The following is a 24,135-nucleotide window of genomic DNA, read 5'->3' as shown; positions in this document are numbered from 1 at the left end:
TTTTAAAATAATAATAATATTTTATTAATTAGTGGAAGTATGTAAAATGTTTTGATATTTTTGTTTTTTTGATTGGATGAAAAAAGTAATTATATTTAGCAATGGTATGTTTGTAATTTATGTAAAAGTTAAGAGTATTTTAGTATTGGTGTATGATTAATCACTTTTACTAAAATAAAAATAACAAATGAATACTTTAGAGTGAAACGGACGAAAATAATAAAAAATAGTACTTTGAGTTGGAACGGATGGAATATTTATTTTCTTTTTTAGTCATAATACTATTTATATGTAATATTACAAATACCCTTCTAATTTTTTATAAAAGATATATATTACATTAAATATTTATTATTATATCAAAACTATTTTAAATTTTAAAATTTTCAAAATCTTTTAGCTAAATTAAACTATATTTTTGTTGATTTGTGAATAACTACTACCTTGCAAGTAATATATTCGTAATGTATAAAAAATCTTCTAAAAATCCAATATAAGATATAAGAAATTCTTCTTGTGTTCGGAATAATTTTTTTTATTGTCTATTAGATTTAAATTTATATATAATTTATTTATATTAAATAATTTTTTTAATTCATAATTTTAAATTTTATTTTTAACAAATAATAATTAATTTGTTATTATTTTTTCTATTTATTTCACTATTTTATTATTAAAATTTTAATAGATTTCCTATAATCTACTTTACTTCTTTATATGTCTTATTTTTATATTAAACTATTTTTTTTAACTTCGAATATTGTGGCATAAATAATCAGGACAAAAAAAAAAAAAAATACTATCTCCGTCCGTCCGATTCTAAGGGTCCAATTTACTTTTTGCGTGTTAATATTTGAATATTAATTATTGTATAAAAAACGTAGTAAAAATTAAAAAAAATTATAAAAATACTTTTATTAGTGTCTTATAATATTAAGAGAATGACATTTTTTTTAAAAAAATATATATATATATAAATATAAATATATTTTTAATATTAAGTACAATGGTGCAAAAGATAAATGTGACTTTAGAAACAGACACATGGAGTATTAAAGTGACAGGTGTGTTTGTTTTGTGAGATTGTTGGAAAATAATTTTTTTTTACGTGAGATATAAAAAATTGTATAGAGAATATAAAAATAATAAATGTGTATAATGTATTAATATTTTTAGAAAAATACGTGGACAAAAAATAAAAAAGAACAAAAAGTAAAAGAAATCAATTCAAACATAATATATTTGAGCCCAAAGTCCAATAATGGAAAAATCAAAGGCCTTGTATAGCAAAACAAATTGATCAACACAAAAAGCACATCAGCCCAACAAATGTAGGCTGAATAAAAAGCTCTCTCTATGGATGCCATCCCTATTAATTGTTAGTTTTTGTTTTGACATTATTTTTTTTAGTAATATAATTTTATTATTATTATTATTTTTTTGATTAATATGGAAACCTGCAATCGTTACCGAAAGTGCATACTGGGTTAATATAATTTTAATTATTTTAAAAACTATTTTGGCTGTTTTTTTCTTTAGTTTAGAATATCTTTATAAATAGTATTTGGAATGATAAATTTATAGAAATAGTGTGTAAAAATAAAGAAAATTACAAATATTTTCTAAATTAAAAATAATGTACTAAAACTTTTAGACCTTAAGTCATTGAACATATTATTTATTTATTTAGGCCATCTTTAACTAGAAATTCTATTTATGTTGTTTTAATTCAAAAAATACAGTTGTTATAATATTTTTATTTTAATCCGTAACTCTATTTTTTACTCCAAAAAAAATATTCTTCAAATATTCTATATATTTCTTTTTTAAAACCATTTTCTATTTTTTACAATTAATATTATTTTTTTTAAAATTAATAAATACTGTATTAATTAGGAAATAATCAACACTGTAACTATTACCATTATTTAGTGAAAAAAAGGGTTATTTGAATATTGAAATTAGCTCTCCCAACTTCATTGAAGTTGTTGATGTAATTAGTTAGTTATAAAGCCTCCCTACCACTCAAAGTAATTATTTTGAACATTAGACAGTGCTACGATTTCCGACTATTTTAGCCATGATAATTATATTTACGGGTCGACTAATTGCCTCTTCAAATATCCTTTGATTTTATTAGTATTTTGAATGGTATTAATTAAGTAGTGTTGGCTACAACAAAGAAAATTTAATTCAAGTTCTTGATTAAAAATTTAAATTTATAGTCTAGGATTTCTTATAACTATTGGCTTGTCAATTTATTTGGCGCGCACACACACAATTGCTCTAATTTTTTCACCTATTCTACACTTAACCCTTTGCAGTTAACTTTAATATCTCAGTCAAGCAGTGAGACATCTTTCGCTTGAGGGTTGGGTCCCAAGTTTCAATTCTATTTTGTTAAAGAACTTAAAAACAAAGGCTTCATTTAGATATAAGTTTTGGAATTTTTAGAGTTTATTTTTTTTTTTAGAATAATAAAAAAATTAATATTTGATGTGATATTTTGTTAAATAAATACGATATTTCACGTTATTTTTCTATTTAATGAAAAAGTAGAGTTTGTTTGTTTTGGTTTTTTTTTTTCAATAGTATTTTTTATGGAATTTTTGTGAAAGAAAATAATATATATTATTAAAAATTGTGCAGAATAAATAATATAATTTCTTATTTAAAATAAAGAGACACCTCTAGTATTGGTAAATAGTATCAAAAGTTTAAAAAATATCTAAATAAACTCAGCTAACACTTGTGGTTTTTGAATTAATGATTAGAGAAAAAGTATTATTATTTATGTCATCCAAATTTATACAATTTTTTTTTATTATCATAAAATAAAAATATTTTTGTTTTTTTTCCAATAAAAAAGTATACCAGTTTGTATATTTTTTTATTGTAAAAAAAAAAAACCTTATTATTACACACTTTAAAATATTTATATATATAGTTACATTTTAAATAGAGCTAATCCTGAACTCACAAATATATATGTATATATTATTACATCATTAAATTAATTAAGTTCCCAAAATATGATGTATAATTAGGGTGATGCCTGCCAAATCATTTATTTAATTAAAAAATTAATATATATACATACATCGAACTACATTAAAATTAAGCCTAACAAAAACACCATCTCTCTTAAATAAGTTTGTCGAGAAAATTGCAAAAAATATATTTTTTCATTATCACTTTTATCTTATATTTATTTTCTGACAATTTATTCTACATGTTTGCAAAATATATTCACACCGCGCATGGTCACGCGAGGCTAAGCGCGACGAAATGATAAATATAAAATAAAAGTGACAATAAGGTGTATATATATATAAGATATTTTTTGCAATTTCCGTTAAGTTGGTCATATGAATAATGCGCGCATATATATATATATATATAATCAAGCCTAACACCTTTCTAATTTAGTGTCATAATTAGGCCGCATATACCAAATTTCGATTTTATTTCATTCTTTAATAACCTATGATTAAAGATGAAAAAAGAAAAAAAATACTTAAATTTATATATAGGGAAGAGCCGTATTTCATAAACAAATTATTGCATATTGGTTTAGTTCATTTAATAATATATATTTTTAAAAAATAATATTTTATAAAAAAAATATTGTATTTTAATAAAAATCGTACATGAATAATATTGATTTCAATTTAAAATAACAATAGAATATATTTTCTCCTATTTTTGTTTTTTGTTTTGCTTTTTCTTTTTTTAATTTTTAATTTTATATTATTAAATATTTGTATACTTTGGGTCTATTTAGTTATCTCATGGAATATCAATTGATTTTATACTTTTATTTTTTTCAACACAATTTTTTTTTTAATTTTTTAAATATATAATTTTCTATTTCTCTATTTTCTAAACTCTCATATATATATATATTTAAATTTTATAGACTAATTTTGTTAAATATGTATAAATAGTTAGTTATTTGTTTGTATTATGTAAAATTTTGTTTTCATTGAAATTATGTCTATATTGATTTTATTATCGTATGTTTTGTAAAATTATTAAAATAAAATCTAAATTTATTTTTAAATCATAACTGAATTAGCAATCAATAATCTACTAAGCGAATTATGTGTGGTAAACAAAACTTATCGTTAGAGTTTGAACTCATGAACTAATGGTCACAAGTTCATCCCATACTGCGGGATTAAAAACGATAATTTATTTTTTGTGTGGGACTAATTTTGATAATTATTTTTAAATAGACCAAAAATGAAATAAAAAAATTGATTTGATTGTGATCAATAATGATTTTTTCTCTAAAAATAACTATTTTTTAACTATATTTACTATATCTTAAGATTAAATAATAATAATAATGAGTATATCGGTAATTTTAAAGATTTAGAAATAAAGATTATAAAAATTATTTGTATTTTGGTGGCATACAAGTCAAATAACATTAAATAAAAACGCTCGAGAGGGTTACACGCGGAATTTATGAAATCAAAAGTAAATTTGACACAATTTTTAAAGTACGAAGAATTTTGTTCAATTTCGTAAAATCCGGTGGAATTGCCTTTTTCTTTTTATTCTTTATCATCTCATTGGGGATCCTCTCGCCCACACCGAAACTCACACGCACCTGATTACACCCTCCAAAATCAATCTCAACCGTAGATATAACAACAACGTGATATCTCACAGAAGAACAAACGCACACCGTCAGTTTAGCAATTCAATTTGCCGTTACCGTTAGAGGCACGTGACCGTAGCGTCCAAACGGCATCGTTTCAGATAGCGAGCACGTGGCCGGGTACGGACTTCCCGACCCGATTAGAAAGGCTGCTCTCCCAAACGGAGGAGAAATGTACCGGCGCCGGCGCCGCAGCCGAGCTATCTGATTGGTCTGTCACGCCGATCCGCGTGACAGTCAGGGAACTGTTGAAGTACTCCCGGACCTCGATGATCACACCGTCGGCTGTCAAAGTCCAGGCGTGGACCCAGGCGATGTCGCCGGACTGGTTAAAGCCCTCGGCGACGACGGTGGTGCCGAAGGCGGAGATGCTGTGGGGGACGAATCGGAAATCTGATTCCTGCTCGCCGCCGGTGAGGATTCGCATCAGAAACTGGTGCGCCGGCGGACCGTGGAACCACCACTCGAGGTCGGCGGCGAGAAGCTTCTGGATGGCGTCGGCGTCGCGGCGGTTGAGGGCATCGTAGAGGGCGGCAACCGCCCCCTTGGTTCTAGAATCTTCAAGAATTGGCGCCAGCTCTTTTGAGGAAGGTGTGATCTTTTTGTTCTTTGAGCTTTGATCGAGGATAATGGAACAGTTACATGTGGGAAGAAACATTTCTTTATATTGAGAGGGAAGGGTATCACGGAGATTTCGCAATAGAATTTATCTAAGATTGTCTTGTCCTATTTACGGGATTTGATTTTCGATTTTACTATTAATTTTTTTTTCTTTCAAAAATATCAAATCAAATATCTAATTTTTATTTATTATATTATATTAAATTAAATTTTACATTCAAAATATCATATCAGTACATATTTATATCACATCAAACAACTATTTCAATTCAAAATTTTACTGCTTAAAACCAAAACTCAAACTCAAAATCAAAAACTTACGGATAAATTGATAGTTAGAAATTGCATGCGTTTTATATTCATATCATATGCTTTGAGTGATTTTGATTGGATTCTATCTAATTTATATGCGAATTGTTTATTTGCTGTGTGTAGAGGGCAAATATCAAATTTGGCATAATTGGCAGAAAAAGGGAAGAAAAATTCAGATCTGCACAACCTAGTTAGTCATGACCATGACTAACTACACCCTCTTCGTATGATAAATTAATTAAAGGCCTAAAAGCCCATCTACAAAATAATTAGGGCAAAAAAATTAAATAAAAGGGGGGAACACACGGAAGAGAGAACGGCTATGGCAGAAACGCACATGAGCAAATCCACAGAGAAGATTTCCCCCTCCCACTATGACTTCATCTTTCTCTTTTATTCTTTGTTAGATACTTTTCTGGTTTGAGGGGCGATAATGTTTTGGTTCTTTTGTTTTGGAGATTTTTTATTTTCTTTGTAAAAGTTCTTTTTTATTATCAATATTTGTCTAATTCTGAGAATAACGTTTGTGATTGTTAGATTGATTGAATATTTTGGTATCGACATTTAAATTAGTCTGATAATCTAAAGTCAATTCAGGTAGGATATCCGTAATTGTATTCGCACTTGAATAGGTGACAACCGGGTTGAATAGTTCATTCCCGGGGGTTAGACAATCAAATCTAATTGCTCATCTTAGGTAGTAATTGTTTTGAATTGGGTTTTTCTAGATTGGAATGCGGTTAGGCAATATTCTTAGGGGCGCACCTAGGTTTATTTGCTTAATTAAAGGTAGTTAACGGTCGTACCTTAATTACCTACACTCTAAGAAAAAATTGGTTGTTAAAGCTTGTTGATAACTATAACCAATTTATTGATACTTTAATAAGAATTAACTTTATTGAATTTATGATAAAACACAAGTGTCATAACTGCATCATCCCTTAAGCCAGACATCTCATTGATAGTCAGTTCCCCTTTAATTTAATTGCTTTGTTATTTTATTTTAATTAGATAATAAAAGAAAAATCTCCTTTATTTACTGCATTAGAATAGTGAATCACACAATCCCTGTGGAGACGATCACTTCCCCTGTATTACATTAAATTGTGATCACGGATTAGATGAAATATTTGATTGACTGCGCGACAGGTCATAAATACACCGGTTGTTTTTGTATTTTTGGAGAGAAAAATTAATTACTATTATAAAACAAATAGGATAAGGTAAACAAGCATTAAAAATACAATTAAACAAATTCATTGAAATAAATTAGCATATTTTTACAAAAACGTGACATTATATAGGAAAAAAGTTATTTTAAACATCTCATTATATATATATATATATTTCAATATATAATTATAGTAAAATAATTATTTAAATAATATTTAGCATAATATTTATTCTACAAATAAAATATTCAAATATTTTTATTTGTTATTTTATATATAAACAACTAATATCAGTTGGTTTACTAAATACTTTAACACAAATAACTGATAGAACCTGCTAGTCAAATCATCTGACCAAATAAGCTAATTACTAATGACTACTCAATCAGTTAACAACTAATCAAATTAGCTAATTATCAACTAATTATCAAATGCGTATGAATATCTAAAGAATATTAATAAAATTATGAAAAAAAAATAAAAATTGAGTGAATCAATAAATATAGGAGATAAGTATTTCAAAATAATAAATATTTGCAATTAATTGATTACAAAAATAATTAGGATTTAGGGCGGAATCTAAGTGCCACAGGCCTAAGGTAATTAAGTGATTATGTACATAATTGCAATTAATTAGGATCCAATATTGCATTGTTGCCATTTTCTTTTATATTTACTTTTTGCGTGTTGATATTTGAATATTAATTATTATATCTTAACGTAGTATAAATTAAGAAACAAAAATACTTCCATTAGTGCCTTATAATACTAATAGAGGAATATTTGTACCAAATAATATACAAATATAAAGATATTTTTAATATTAATTACAATGACGCAAGATGAATGAGACCCCTAGAGCCGGATAGAAAGAGTATTTGTTTATGGTGGAGGTTTTGGTGAGCGTTCAGGAACCTACGACTATGTTGTTTTATATGTATAATTAATTCGTTGCATATATATCATGAGTTCCCAAATATTACATCTAAGTGTAATCGACGAAGTTTTGAGTGCGATGAACTTATTAGCCAATATTTAGTGTCGGTCGGGATCTCTGTGAGCGTTTAATAAAATTATGATTATATCATTATATATTTTTGTTTAATCTTTTTATTAATGATTATTAAAATTTTATTTTAATCATAATCTCTTGAATAAAAAATATTAGATATGGTATTGATGTATATATATTTTAAAAACACCAATTGTTACGTATGAAAATTATAATTAGCTTAAAAAAGCCCAAGCTAGAAAGGGAGATGTGCCTATGATTGGGTATGTTAGATCGATCAGGTAGTGTTTCGAGAAAATCGGGTGAGATAGACGTATTTCTGAGGAAATAGCGGCTCGAAAGGTCCGCAGGTCGGAAGGTCCGCGGGTCGGAAAGTCAGCAAGTCGGATGGTCCGCAGGTCGGAAGGTCCGAAGGTCGGATGGTTCGCAGATCGGAAGGTCCGCAGGTCGGAGAGTCCACAGGTCGAAAAGTCCACAGGTCAGACGGTCTGCAGGTTGGATGGTGTGCAAGTCGGACGGTCTGTAAGTCGGATAGTCCGCAAGTCGGGAGGTTTGCGGCTGGACCAACAAGTCGGGAGGTATGCGGTCGGACCAACAGGTCGATTGGTTGGTGGTCGGATAGGCAAGTCGGATAGTCCGCCAGTCGGGAGGTTTGCGGCTGGACTAACAAGTCGGGAGGTCTGTGATCGGACCAACAGGTCGGTTGTTGTGGAAGTCGGATGCACTGCGGAAAGCAAGTGAGAACACTAGCTTGGTCGGCTGAAAACACGTGTCAGCTGAAGAGGAGGTAGCGAACGGTTAAGAGAAATATTGTAACCGTTCGGGCGACGGTTCCAAGTACCGTTTCTGAAGGGTATTTAAGGATTGGTATTTGCAACTGACAGGGTATCTTCAATTATCGTCAAGTGACATCAAAGTCAAGAGATTCGGGGATCATCATTTAAATTTCCAGTATTTTACTTTCCAGTTTATTTTCTGTATCATATGTTTAGAGATTTCTAATCTCAGACACTAAATATATCAAATTCGAAAATAATTTCCTATTTCTGAATTTTACTTTTGTTTGTTGAAAAAATACATTGACACTAATAATCTACTTATTTCCTCCTTTTGGAATACTTATGTTAGTTTGCATTTTTTTTTTAATTATAATTATCACCTAAAGTTATGTTAGGCTTTTTATATTATTTAATAACTTATAATTTTATTCTTTCTACTTTAACAATTTATAATCAATGTGTTACGCTTTTTTAAACTTAATTGCCTCTTACTTTTTTCTTTTTTTTTTTAAAAAAAATCTAATTCATTACAAAACCCTAGTTTTCTTTTTTCTATTCAATTTTTATATTAAAATATTATATTCTCTATTTAAAAAAATTAGTGAACTATAACTTAAACTTACAAGTTATTTTCCTCGTAATAAGAAAGCCAAACTATTAGTATTATTATTTAAATATATATATATTAAAAAATAATATATTTTAAACAAATCTCAATAATTAAATACTAAATAAATATAAATATATAGAAGATTAGAGAGAAGTAATCAAAGTTCTAATGTGAATAAATATATATATTCTACACATTTTTAAAATATTATAAATATTTCTTTAAAATAAACTTAAATGGTTAATATCAAATCTAATTATCCATCAATTTTTTCTATAAAGTGTGCTAATAAATTGATATAAAATTCAAATACTTAATTATAATATATATATTTTAAAAATCTTAATTACTTTTAAGTAATAGATATATATTATAAATTTATAAATTTAAAATTTATAAAATATATAAGTATCTTTTATATATTTTTATTTCAAAGTTATGAATTAAAGAGAATTCTTCTAAAAATTAAGTTTTCATATGTATCAATTTTTATTTTTGTTTCTTTGTAAATATTTTGTTAATTACATCAGAATAAAATAGAAAAGAAAACAGAAAAATTGGGCAAACAATTACTTAGGATAAAATGTGTCAATGTCGTAATAATTAATTTATATTATAATTTGTCATTGTTTTCGATATTTACTGTTTGATTAAAAAATAATTCGATAAATTAGGATTATAAACCTATTCAACATGTTTACCATTGTTATATAAGTATTAATATATATATATATATATATATTTAAAAGATAAAAGAATAAACGTTTGGTTTATGTAAAAATAAATAAATCTCGACCCTAGATCTCACACAAATTTGATATTTCGACCTCAGTCCATTCATCAAAAGTGAAAATGGATCTGTATATATAAAGTTCTTATTCATTACAGGACTTGTTGAGCTATCAATGGCTATGGGCATTGATGCCAAAAGGGATATGTTTTGAGAAACAAATTTAAAATAAAAATTTGATTCAGGTTATGACGGAGGTCCGAGACTATGTAAATACTTCCTTGACAGTAATGCAAATTGGCAGATTATTCGGACCTTGGTGATCACTCCATCAGCCCTCACAGTCCAGGCTAGCGCCGAAAGTAGACATATTTTGGGGATGAATATTCAAACTCTAAAGTAGTAGATCCATTTTCTTGGTCGAAGCGGCGGTTATTACGTTCTTCCGGAGACTTCTTGATCAAAAGTAGTAGATCCATTTTCTTTTCTTCTTCTATTCTTTCTAATGACGTAGGAATTTACAGTCACTGCTCGAATGTGCGGACTGTGTAAACTTTCATTTAATATCCGGTAAACTAAGCCCGATAAAGTAAAACTTCGCGTAAAGTGTATGATTAATATTTTGAAGAGGGTATTATTGGGATATATATATATTATTTACACAAGAAGGGTATTATGAGAATGTGAAGATGCATGATGAAATTAAACCTAACTGAAAATTTAACCCTAATAATATTATTTGCTTTTGTTTACGTTCTTGTTGATTTATATAGTAATTGATTGATTGATTGATTAATTATTTACTGTTAATATAATTAAGCATGGTTGGTTGGTTGGTTTTTACTGTTAGAGGAATTCATTTGGAAACTTAATATATAATGAGTTGAAATAATAATAATAGTTTCTTCAATTCTTATTGCAATTTAAGAATATCGTATGATTGAAAATTGTTCCACCATGTAAAATATTTAACAATTATTTTTACACATACTTTATTCATTTTCATAGAACATTGAATATTTGTTAATGATTTATATACTTATACTTTATGTATAATAATATAAATATGTGTATATTAATTAAATTTTAAATGATTGTAATTGATTAATAATATCATCAATTAAGTGCAATCGTGAATTTATTTTAATTTGGACAAATATTGCATGTGGCAGGGTTGGAATTGGACTGGACTCATTCCACTTATAGAGTATTAAATTTTACTTAAAAAATAATAATTTTTTTTTAATGGGTATAAATTTAAATAACAAAAAGAAAATAATATTTGTTGGAAAGTGATTTATCGAACAAAACACCTTCGAACACTTCAAATGGCCAACTTCCAAAACGTAGTTGGTTTACAATTTAAACGACGTCTTAACAACAAATAACTATGCAGAACTCAAAACAACACATGAGATAAGATATTTGTTGACCAGGTTCAATTATCAACTAATACACATTTAGAGATACCAATCCATGAGAGATTCTAACAATCACAACTCCTTCTACCCACACTCCTATTATGGATAACATAGGACAAAACTTCAACAAGGTTCACATTGCCGCAACCTCACAAACACCATACATCAGAGTAGCTTAGAGTCTGATCATTATCTCCGGTTGGAACTCTATTAACTCCGATCACCGTCGACCTCACCGGTAGAATTTAGTGTAAAATACTCTTTTAGAATATGAAAAATAGAAATGAATAGGTGGTGAAAGCTTCACTCAATAATCTTTTCTCTAAAACAAATACACAAATTCACTCAGAACCATCCACTTTCTTTCTTTTTGGATGTATAATCCATATGCATTTTGGATATAACAATTTCCTCATTAATTTTCCTATGCATGAAATGGGATGGACTGATTTAGGGTTTAGGGTTTAGAGTGATCTTCAATGAATCTGCACGATTTTGACTACGGTTGAATAATGTCAAACCTATATTGCAAACTGCACCAGGATTACAGTGACAAACTTTCTGTAACTTCAGAATATTTAAATAAAAGACTTCCTGTTGAAAAAAATAAAGCACAATGGTCCATATGTCAAAATTAAGTTAAATAGTGTATATTCATACACTATAAGAAAAAATTATTTTTGTAACAAAACTTTTTTGTCTCTAAATTTACTTTTTTCGTTACTAATGACATTAGAGACGGAATTAGGAACGGAATTACGTTAGCTACGTGAACTTTAGAGACGGAATTCTGTTACAAATATATTATTTTTTTTGTATTTTTGTTCAAAAGTAAAAAAAGAAAAAAAAAATCATATTATTTTATTGTAAAATGTCAAGCGCAATTATCATTGCATGTCCATATATATATATATATATATATATATATAGGTTACGTTCTCATTTCTAATAAATTAATAAATTGTTGAAATATAACTAAGCAAGTATAATAAAAAAATAAAGGGGTCAACATAGAACTAAAAGTTGGGGTTAATTTCCAATTGGCTCTTCACTACCAACACATTCTCCATTTTGCCCTTTATTCATTACTGAAATTCCCATAATACCCTTAACCAATTTTCCTATATATAGCGGCGAAGCGTTTTTCTTCCTTACTGTACGTCTCTAAACTGCAACTGCAAGCAAAGCTTCCATATCAATCCTTCCGCTGGCGCTAACTCAGCAAATTCTAGAAAATTCTAGAAGCATGGCGGTGGTAACCGCCCTCTACGACGCCCTCAACCGCCGCGACGCCGAGACCATCCAGAAGCTTCTCGCCGCCGACCTCGAGTGGCGGTTCCACGGCCCGCCGTCGCACCAGTTTCTGATGCGACTCCTCACCGGCGGCGAGCATGAATCAGATTTCCGATTCGTCCCCCACCGCATCTCCGCCTTCGGCGCCACCGTCCTCGCCGAGGGCTTCAACCAGTCCGGCGACATCGCCTGGGTCCACGCCTGGACCGTCACCGCCGGCGGCGTGATTACCGAGGTCCGGGAGTACTTCAACACTTCCCTGACGGTGACCCGGATCGGTGTGACAGACCAATCAGATTGCGCGGTTCCGCCGGTCCATTTCCCCTCGGTTTGGGAGAGCAGCCTCCCGAACCGGGTCGGGAAGTCCGTACCCGGTCTCGTGCTCGCTATCTGAGACGACGTCGTTTGGAGACTAACGTCACGTGCTTGCTAACGTGTAGGTTCTTTTTCTGGATGGTTTGAGATCTACGGCTGGGATTGAGTTATGGGGTGTGATGTAGTGTATGTTAGTTTGCATGTACCCGAGAAGATGACCAATCAAATGAGGGTTGGGAGATTCTCGTTAGCTGATTCGACGTCGTTTTAGTGCCCAAGTGTTTGCTATCATCGGACTCTTGTTGCAGTAACACGTGCTCAATGCTCGGTTGTGTTTTCACTTTTTAAATAAAAATAATATATATCGAATAGGAGTGTTTAATCCTTTCCCGCATATTAATCTTTTAATATTAATTATTATATTAATACGTTATACAAATTAAAAAAAATAATAAAAATATCTCTATTAATTTTTTATAATACAAATATAATAGCACTTGCGGAGTATATTATATAAATATAAAAATATTTTTTAATTAAATATAATAAAACAAAAGACAAATATAACCGATTTGATGGCACTAAATTAATTAATTTAAGTGTGTTTGTTGGGTGTATTATAATTGAATTTTAAATTTTGAATTAAAATATTTTTTCTGTGAAAAAGACAAGCTATTTGTTTTTTATACATAAATTTTTTAATGTTATTAGTATTATATTGTATGTAAATATAAATCAACACAAAAAAAACAAAAACATTTTTTATTATTATATAATATAAAAATAATAATATTTGTATAATATATTGTATTTATAATATTAAAATAATAAAATAATTTTATTTTGAAATGAATTTAAATAAAATAATGAAAATTATTATTTTTGCTGATCATCTTTTATTTTTTGTAATTTATTATCATAAACATACTTAACAAATATAAATCAATTAATTACAATTTTAATTTATTATATTAAAACTCATTCAAAATCTATTTATTTATATCTCTTAATTATTATTATTATTAATATAAATCTATTAATTATTATTTTGATTTTAATAAACAAATATTTATATTTATATTTAAAACTTCTCATTTTTTATAAAATTAGTTTCGAGTTAATTGTAAATAAATAAGGGTAAAATATTTTTTTAATCTCGTAACTAGACTTCTTTATCATTTTAATCCCATAAATGAGGTCTGTCGCAAACTAGTCCCATAAATGAAAATTTTTCGTTGTTTTAGTCCTCCGGCTTCGGAGACGCCCGCATGGCTCGCCGGAAACCATGTGTCCCACCAAGTTAGCGACATTTGACGGACACGTGGATTTTTATTTCTTTTTTAATTTTTTTTCAATTGGACCAAATAAAAAAATAAAAAAAAAGACAAATAAAATTAAATTAAATTTTAAATAAATTTTAATAAAAAAAGAAAAAAAAAACAAAATCTACGTGTCCGCCAGGTGTCGCTGACCTGGCGGATACGTAACCTCCGGCGAGCCACGCGGGCGTCTCCGGCGCCGGAGGACTAAAATAGTGAAAAATTTTCACTTATGTGACTAGTTTGTGAAAGGTTCACTTACGAGACTAAAATGACAAAGGGATTCTGGAACTAAAAAAACAATTTACTTATCTTTGATAGGCTGTTGCCCCAAACTGTGTTTAGATCCGTTTTTTGTTTGCGGGAGTGGTGATTTTGATTTGAATTATTAATTTGTATTTCTTTTAATTGTTTTTGCATTAATTTTTTTTTTAACATCATTATATTTATTCATTAAATTTAAAATTTATAAGTTCCAAACCGAAAGAGCAAGATAATTTATGAGTATTATTATTATTTTTTTAAATCAAGCTACATTTGATTTTAGATATTTGATTTGTTTATTTTATATTTATATTTACATATATTTTATTTTAATTTTCTCTCTAGTTATTATACATTACTATAAATTTTCCATTTATTTTTACTATTATATATATATTATAAAGTGATTGCAATTAAAAGAAAAGAGCAACAACAACGAAGACAATGTACTAATTTCAGATAATTGAATTATTTGTAATACAATTGAAAATGCATAAATATGTAAATAATAATTAAACAAGCTGGGCAGTGTTGTTGCAGTCTATAATGCAAAAGCATTGGGAGTCCCTAATCTTACAATATCCAGTTATTGCATTTTTACCGTGGCAAGAACGGATGCACGGAAGCTCCTCACAAGGTCCTTTTATATCGTTATTCAATACATCACAAGTCTTGCCAAATACCGCCGTTGTCTCCCCTGAAATAAATATAAATAAAAATAAAAAATTATAAATACAAGTATTTAAAATTACGTCATAAATATATACATATCCGATCGATCGAGGACTTACAACAAACCAAGAGCACGAGAAAAATTACGACGAAATGTTTAGCCATGTTGATATGGAACTATAGCTTATTGAATATTGACATCTAAATGGTTTCTCTAACCCTTTATTTATAGCTAAGTTTTTCGGATTATTATTATTATTATTATTATTATTATTATTATTATTATTATTATTATGTATATATGTTGTACATTGTATATTGTAAATTTTAGAATTTCTAATTACATTTAAGCAATCCTATAATAAATTATTGCAACTTTAGACTTTTTTTTTTATGACTAATTGAGATTTTATTTTTATTATTATTATTATTATTATGTATATATGTTGCACATTGTTTATTGTAATTTTTAGAATTTCTAATTACATTTAAGCGATCCTATAATAAATTATTGCAAACTTTACAAATTGAATTTTTTTATTTTTTTTAATGACTCTTTCAAATTTCATTGTTATTGATATTATTATGTACACATTGTATATTGTACTTTTTAGAATTTATAATTACATTTAAGTGATTCTATAATAAATTATTGTCACTTTACTAAGTGAGATTTTAATACTAGGAAAGTTGAACTAAATAGGCACAAAATTGTTTTTTCTTCTTCTGTAAATACATGCATAACTACGATGTTGCGAATATTTTAATATTTATGTCATAATTTTAAATAATCATAAATTTTTACACAAATTATTCAATTGCAATATAAGTAAAAAAATAAAAATATTGAAAATGTTATTGTTACTTTAAATAATTGGGAATTGTAATAAAAAAATTGTGAATGTTTCTGTTTTGTATGTCATAACTTTAAAATGTCACAAAAATTTTATAATATGACAATATTTGTGATATTTTGAAATGTTACAAATATTTTTATTATTTGTATTGCAACTTAAATTAGTCACGAAAAAATTACATGATAATATTTGTAACAAAATAACAAAAAAATACGAAATACTAGTATCTTGGATATTTTCGTTGCGTAAACCACTTCTTCAAATAGTTAGGAAATGTTATTTATTATTTTTTCTGTAAATATTACATATAGAAATTATAACAAAAAATTGTGATATAAATTTGTCAAAAAAAATTATTGTTTGTGACTTTTAATTATCCAGAATTAAAAAATTCCACAAATTTATGCTGTTATCATTATTTTTCTAGTAGGGTGTATATTATGAGTATGTTTGTTTTGTATTTTTAATTGGATATGTTTTTTTTTTTTTTTAATATCAAATTGGGAGAAGTGTATTTTATAAAAGTAATATTTTATATTAAATTATTAATTTTGCTAATAAATAAAATATATATCATATATTGTGCGGATATATATGTATATATTATTTTTTTATAGTATTAACCATGAAATGTATAGAAAATATTTTATTAATAGAATATGCGTGCCAACTTTATTGAAGATTTAATACAATAAAATTATTCAAAAACCAATCTAAAGGTGTGTTCACCAATTATTATTATTATTATTTTTTTTAACTTTCTAATTAATATTATTAATAATATAATATATAGCGTCCTCATTACTAGACTTTTTATTTATTTATGTTTAAATCATTTTTTTTTTGTTTTTTTAAGTAAAAAGTAACTTTCAATTGAATATCAAAATGCTTTTACATTATATTTTTCATATTATTTTTATTTTAATCTTAATTATAAAATAAACATTACACTACTTTGTTACACTATATATCTATAAAATACTAATTTATCATAATTCGCATAAAAAATCAAATAAAAATCATACTAATGGACAGAGGGACTGTGCTATATTAAATTTCAACAAATTGAAAATTTCAACATAAATAAAATATTAATTCTTTTATATATTATCTAAAATACGGTGTCTCTAATCAAAAGAGTTCATCTCTCGCGGGACGAAAGGGAGTATTTTTTATATCACCGTCATGGTATAAAAAACAATTCAAACTCAAAATACATTATTAAAGATTATTTCAATTCATTTTATCTTTAGTTTAAGAAAATTTTTTTTTTAGTCTTAGCTAATTATTATATGACATGTTTCAAAATATTTAAAAAAGAAAATCCAAATGTATTATTATTATTATTATTATTATTATTATTATTATTATTATTATTATTATTATTAGTTAAAAACTATATGAAATAAATAATACTTAAATTTTGATTATATATATATATAACAAACAAAAAAATGCACTGAGATATTTGGTAATTTAATTTAATTTTGGAAAGTTAGTGGGATATGATGGTGGTCATTTTTTGTTGGAGGCTTCCTCTTACCGTACCATGTTGCTTGTCTTCACTATTACAACATCATCATATCATCGTCCTTTACCTTCTGCCAAAGGCCATTCGAATTCAATATGTAAATGTTGTGTTTATTTGGAAATTACAGAAATATATTATTTCAACCGACAATGTATATAGACTTCTGTAATTTTATGTAAAAATACAATAAAATTAATGGATCTTTAGAGTTTATGGATGATTCAATATCTAAAATTTTAAATTTTTTTTAAAATTTTAAATCGAATATCTCAATCTTTTAAAATTTAAATTGAATATCTTTAAATTTTATTATTGTTATTATTATTTAAAAAGTACGAATTGTAGTCGCCTAAAGTTTTTTTTTTAAAAAAAATTATTGTTGATGATAATGTCAAAATTCAAAAAATTGTGTATGTTCACATCAATATGAATCAAGTGTTGAATGCTTAAAAACTAATTAAACTTAATTAATACACATAATTAATAAAATTAAAATAATTATATATAATTAATTTATACCTATTAAGCAAGTGCTCAAATATTATTTTCAGCACCTGATCCGAGGGGGTGTTCACGTAGGCTTAATTTATGATATAAGATTGGTATTTTTGAAGGATTGTCCTAACCCTTTCTTAAAGGGCAGATATATATATATATATATATATATAGATCTATGGTATAATTGGGAAGCCAAAGTTTACATAACATCCAAAGATAAGAACTAAATTTAATTAGCCATCCTACTTTAATATATAATATTAGGATATATACAAAATTTATTGACTAATATAAAAAATATATTGTTAAATTAACTACTTTCTTGTCTTCATTACATACACGGACACCCTTAAAATATATAAGAGAGAATGTTCATGGTAATATTATATAGGGTAAACTATTTTTTAGTCCCGTAACTGGACCCCTTATCATTTTAGTCTCGTGAGTGGAGCATATCGCAAACTAGTCCCATAAGTGAAAAATTTTCGCTGTTTTAGTCCTCCGGCGCCGGAGACGCCCGCGTGGCTCGCCGGAGGTGACGTGTCCGCCAGGTGCCCCGCCAGGTCAGCGACACCTGGCGGACACGTGGATTTATTTATTTTTTTCAATTTTTTTTATTTTTTTAAATTAAATCAAATTTAAAAAATTAAAAATATATAAATAAAATTAAAAATAAGTTTTAAAAAAATTTAAAAAAAAAAAAAAATCCACATCCGCCAAGTCAGCGCCAGGTGTCGCTGACCTGGCGGACACGTCATCTCCGGCGAGCCACGCGGGTGTCTCCGGCACCGAAAGACTAAAACAGCGAAAATTTTTCACTTATGGGACTAGTTTGCGACAGGCTCCACTTACGGGACTAAAATGATAAGGGGGTCCAATTACGGGACTAAAAAAAAATAGTTTACCCTATTATATATATCGAGAGAGAGAGAGAGAGTTAAAGTACATCTCCTTTGTATTTAATATTTGTTCAGTTGATATCGAAACATTATTCTAATATCATTGTTCTAAAGGTCTTGAAAATTTTGAAATTCAATATTGAAATATTAAAGTAGAATTTAAATATAATAATTAATATGTAGTTCAATTTCTGAGCTTATATATACATATATATATATATATAAAAGGGTTGTCTTGTATCTTTTTGGGATTTGAGCAAACACAGTAGTATCTGTTAGGATTAAAAATCCAATTATGGGTTAAATGTAATTATTTAAGCTATCAGTCAGATTAATTTATTAATTTATTGGGCTTAAATATATTTAGTAAGTGCGGGTCTTCTATGTTCAGAAACTCGATAATTTATTAATTGGGTGATGAAGCCAATTAATAATAAGAGATATAAGTAAGATTATAATGACGCAACAATCATTATTTTTCTTTATTAATAATAAGAGATATAAGTAGGATTATAATGACGCAACAATCATTATTTTTTATATGTCATCATGAGAGTAACCGCAGAAACCCTAGCGGTTTTTTTCAGGAGGGGTTGCGTCATCATAGACTTAAAGAACACAAAACCCTCATTTGAATTATAGATTTGAATCCGACTATGCTGAAGAATAAGATTATATATAATTTTCTTTATTTTTATCTCAATTATTTCAATACGACAGATCCTGAACTTCTAGTTTAATAGTTCCAACAATATCTCAAAGTTTGAAAAATAAGGACTCACGGAGGGAAAAAGAGAGAGAAGAAAGAGGGGGAGACAAGTTTGTCTCGGTGGGTGGACGCGACATGGTGTGAAAGAGAAAGGTGTAGGCAAAGACTGAATTTGGAAAGATGAGGTGCAGTGTGTTTATGAAGAAGAGATAGCAAAAATATATAATTAAAGTTTAAAATATAATATAAAATTAAAATTAAATTGAATAATTATAAAGAAAAAAAATATAAACTAAAACTTAAAATTTATTAATATGGTAACATTTGAAAATATGGGTCTCTCTCAGTCAAAGATTCTGAACGATTGCTCACTCTACTCCGGCTAAGAATCGTATGTTATATATATATATATATATGCTAAGAGTTCTTGAAAATATGATTTATAGAAGAATATAATTTTGGTCCTATAAGTGATTTTCATATCATGTTGATAATTTAGGTGAATATTCTTTGAAAATCAATTTGTATATTATTCATTGTTATTCTAATATGTCTATATTTTTGTGTTACATTTGTGCATAGGCTTCCTACTTGTTATTCTCCGGAAAAAAAAATAAAAATGACTGAGCTATTTAAATTAATTCGATTCGTATAACAATTCTATCATCATGTCTTGATAGACATATAGATGAAATCACGAACAGTGTTTGAGTTTGTCTGACACTTTTTATCAACTTAACAAACGGAAACAAATTTCTATTTGATTTTTTACATCCTGATTATCCACATATCCTTGAACTCCCTTGTGGGATAAACTCATGCCCGAAAATTTCGATAAATTTTACATAGAATTAACACAATATATATATTTGTGTTAAAAGTTTAAAAATGCAAATAACACAACAAATGAATAGTCACGAGTTCAAAAACCTAAAACATTATTTCAATAAATAGTACTAAAACTCTCGCAGTACACACAACTCATCATAATTATTATTAATCACCACAAGGGCGAGCTCGGAGAAGGCCGTAATACAAACAGCAGCGACAGCCGCAGCTACCCTCAACCATGCACCGCTACCTTATTATTAATACGCGCACGCACACACAAACATAAAATCACACAAATACATATATATATCATATAATTGATCAAACTCTTATTCAAACACAAAATATATTTTTTTAAAATATATATATCTACTAGATTTGTGTATATAATAAAATAATTAAGCGCGACGAGTCCATCATTAACAGGAGTTGTTGTAGTAGGCTTCCAACAAACGCCCTGTGGCATTGTAGAGACAACTGTTTTCGACAAGATGAAGCATTGCGCCATTGTTGCTGCCATTTCCTCCACCATTTCCTCCTCCGCTGCTTCCTCCTCCTACAATGCAATCTTGAACGACACAGGTAACTACTTGTGGCAGTCTCGGGATGTTCTGGGCAGTAGCCACCATTGGAGGCTGTGTGGAGGTGTAAGAAAATACCAAAATTGTACAAAGGATAGCAATTTTGGTAAACATGGATAGCTCCATTTTTATTATATTGTACGAATTAAATGATATATATATTATGTTTGGATCGATGAGTTTATTGTATTTGTATGGAAAATGGGTGTCCTTGGGGCTTTATTTATAGTGTTGGATTTCGATCATTAATGGCTCTCCAAGTTCTTAATTTGTTGCTGTTTCATCCGTGTTTGAGTGGTGCTTCTTCTTCTTTTTCCCCCTTTGTTTCTTTTAGCAATATTTGGGTCTATAAGCAATAGTTGTGTTTAATTTTGAGTTAGATATTTTGATACAATATTTCATTTTGAAAAAAAAAAATATTATACTCCCCAGCCCAAAAAATTTACTCTTATTTTATTTGCGGAACAGAGACAGTATTTTTTTATTGGAAATAGTGAGTGCTGAATTGTGTAGATTTAAGGTGTATTTGTTAAAAATAATTAAGAGTAGAGAAATAAAAATATTTTCACTTTCCTTATTTGTTTGAATTAGATAAATGAAAGTTGAGAAATAAATGTTTTCTATTACTATTATTTTTCCTTATATCAAGAGAAATTGAGAAAAATATTGATGTAGTGTATTTATTTTATTTTTAATTGTTTTTTGAAAAATACACTATTTCAATATTACAATATTTAATCTATTATTAAGTATTTAATTTTTATAATTTTTAAAATATCACTAAAATCTGATTTTACAAAACATTGTATTTAATTGATTAAATAAATAAAAAAGTCACTAAAATATTTCTTCATAAATTTTCACTTGTTAAAATTTTCTCTTACTCGATTAATCATTTATTCTGGATCTATCCATCCGGATAACTGTATTTTTTTATCTTTTTTTCTTCAATTGAATTATTTGTTTTACCAAACAAAAAAATTAATTATAATTCTTTAGAAAAATCTTCTACTATTAATTATCTGCAATTTCATTATTTATACCAAATGTCCCTTCGGTTCAAAATAAAAAAACAAACACTATGTTCTTTTGGTGTTTTCTTTTCTTTTATAGGTTTGGAAGTTGGAATTTTAATTTTTTTTAAAGTGAAATAGTTGTGTCAAAATATATTTAGAATCAATATATTATATTTATGATAGTTATCTTATTCAAGAGATTTGTAGGATTCTTATCTAGAAGATTTGTATATCGCTATAAATATGTACATATTCTTATGATTGAAATAAAGAATTTCAGTTTCATATTCTGACATAGTATCAGAGCCAAATTCTTTCCGAGTCCCTCCATAACCCGTTATATCTTGTATATATTTTTCATATTTTATTAATATATTTGCTTCTATCAACAATCATGATATCATTTTCATGTCGTCTTCGTCTCTACTACTTCACTAACAGAGTCTACTTTCAACTCTAACGCCTTTGAGAGTCTTGTTCTCGACTCCAACTCTATTGAGAGCGAGGGAGTCCTGTTTCTGACTCTAGCTCTGTTGTGAGCGAGCGAGTCCTGTTTCCGACTCTAGCTCTATAGAGTGAGCGAGTCATGTTTTCGCCTCTAGTTCCGTTGTAAGCGAGCGAGTCCTGTTTCCAACTCTAACGGTATTGAGAGTTCTGCTTCTGACTCTGATCCAGTGGGACGGCTACTCCACTTTCAGTCAATCTTGGCGAATTCAAATTTGTACGTGGAAGATCTCGGCTATATATTTTTTCGGTCACTTCTGACAAACTCAAGTTTGTTCCATCATACCTTGAGTTTGAAGAGGAGTGTTAAAATATGTTTAGAAATAATATATTATATTTATGGTAGTTATCTTATTTAAGATATTCGTAGGATTCGTCTTATTTAGACGATTTGTATATCACTATAAATATATACGTATTCTTATAATTGAAATAGAGAATTTAAATTTTATATTCTAACAAGTTGTTCGATGTTGTGTGTGCGTGTGTTTTTATAATTTGAAAAAATTGAGAGATTTCTGATTTGTTTTTAATTTTTTTTACTGTACAATTCATCGTTTCTTACAAAGACATACTTAGATTTTTATATTGAATATGATATCAACCATCGTTTCACTTAAAAACACACTTCAAACTGAAAAAATTGTACTCTATTCGAATTTAAAGTTTAATTTGATCAGAATAGTAATTTCAATAAAATATTTTATAAAGAAAAGTAATAAATTTTTATTGGGTAAAGTAAGAAACTGGATAGTAAAAATATATAACCCAAATTTCAAGAGAACATAGCTACAACTTAGATAGTCATTGAATTTAATTTTTTTAGTTTAGTAAAATAATAGATTTGTTCTTTAACAATTTTAAATTCAAATCAATACTATTTATCTCAAACAATTTCAATAAAAATATATAATTTATTTTCGTAAAAATCACATCAAAATACTATTTAAACAAAAATTCAAATTCAACATTCAATTTCAAATAAATTTCAAACAGCTATCGAACAAACCCATTGGTTTTTTTATATGATATTTTAAATAGAAAAATAAAAATTTAACATAATATATATTTTAAACAGGTTTTCATTATTTAATGTGTGATTAATTTTTAGATTTTATTTAACAAAACTACTATATTTACTATTTCTTAACAAACTGGGTACACCAAATTAAACCCTCTTTTGACTCCATTAATTAATGCAATATGAAATGAATGGATGGATTCACTCTAACTGAAAATTTAAATGATGATGCTATTAATCTAACCTAATTAGGGTTTTATTTTTTATTTGCATCTATCCTTTGATGATGAACTTAATATTATTATTATTTTCTTATTTTTGTGGGAAAGAATCTCAAAGAAGTTCTAAACAATTAGAATTGGTTTATTTTCGATTTGAATTTATTTGGACGCAAACAATTAAAGAGCTTTATTTTGCAGATGTTACTTTTTCAGAAAGGAAAAATATATTTCATAAAGGAAAATAAATTCTTCTTTTTATTTTATGATGATCATAGCTA

General features: G+C 27.5%; 2 protein-coding genes across 2 annotated transcripts; one reads left to right on the top strand and one right to left on the bottom strand.

Moving 5' to 3' along the window:
* Positions 1 to 4,469: 4,469 nt before the first annotated feature.
* Positions 4,470 to 5,288, bottom strand: LOC127259985 (senescence associated gene 20-like). Its single transcript, XM_051287606.1, has one exon. The coding sequence runs from the start codon at positions 5,094 to 5,096 to the stop codon at positions 4,767 to 4,769; it is 330 nt and encodes a 109-aa protein (XP_051143563.1). The 5' UTR covers positions 5,097 to 5,288; the 3' UTR covers positions 4,470 to 4,766.
* A 7,202-nt stretch (positions 5,289 to 12,490) lies between these two features.
* On the top strand, positions 12,491 to 13,321 carry LOC127259940 (wound-induced protein 1-like). The gene has a single exon (XM_051287558.1). It carries the CDS (start codon positions 12,573 to 12,575, stop codon positions 13,011 to 13,013), a length of 441 nt encoding a protein of 146 aa, XP_051143515.1. The 5' UTR covers positions 12,491 to 12,572; the 3' UTR covers positions 13,014 to 13,321.
* The last annotated feature ends 10,814 nt before the right edge of the window (positions 13,322 to 24,135 follow it).

Source organism: Andrographis paniculata, unplaced genomic scaffold, assembly GCF_009805555.1.
Source record: "Andrographis paniculata isolate CXL003 unplaced genomic scaffold, ASM980555v1 Contig60END, whole genome shotgun sequence".
NCBI lineage: Eukaryota > Viridiplantae > Streptophyta > Magnoliopsida > Lamiales > Acanthaceae > Andrographis > Andrographis paniculata.
This window is presented reverse-complemented; position numbering and strand designations above follow the sequence as displayed.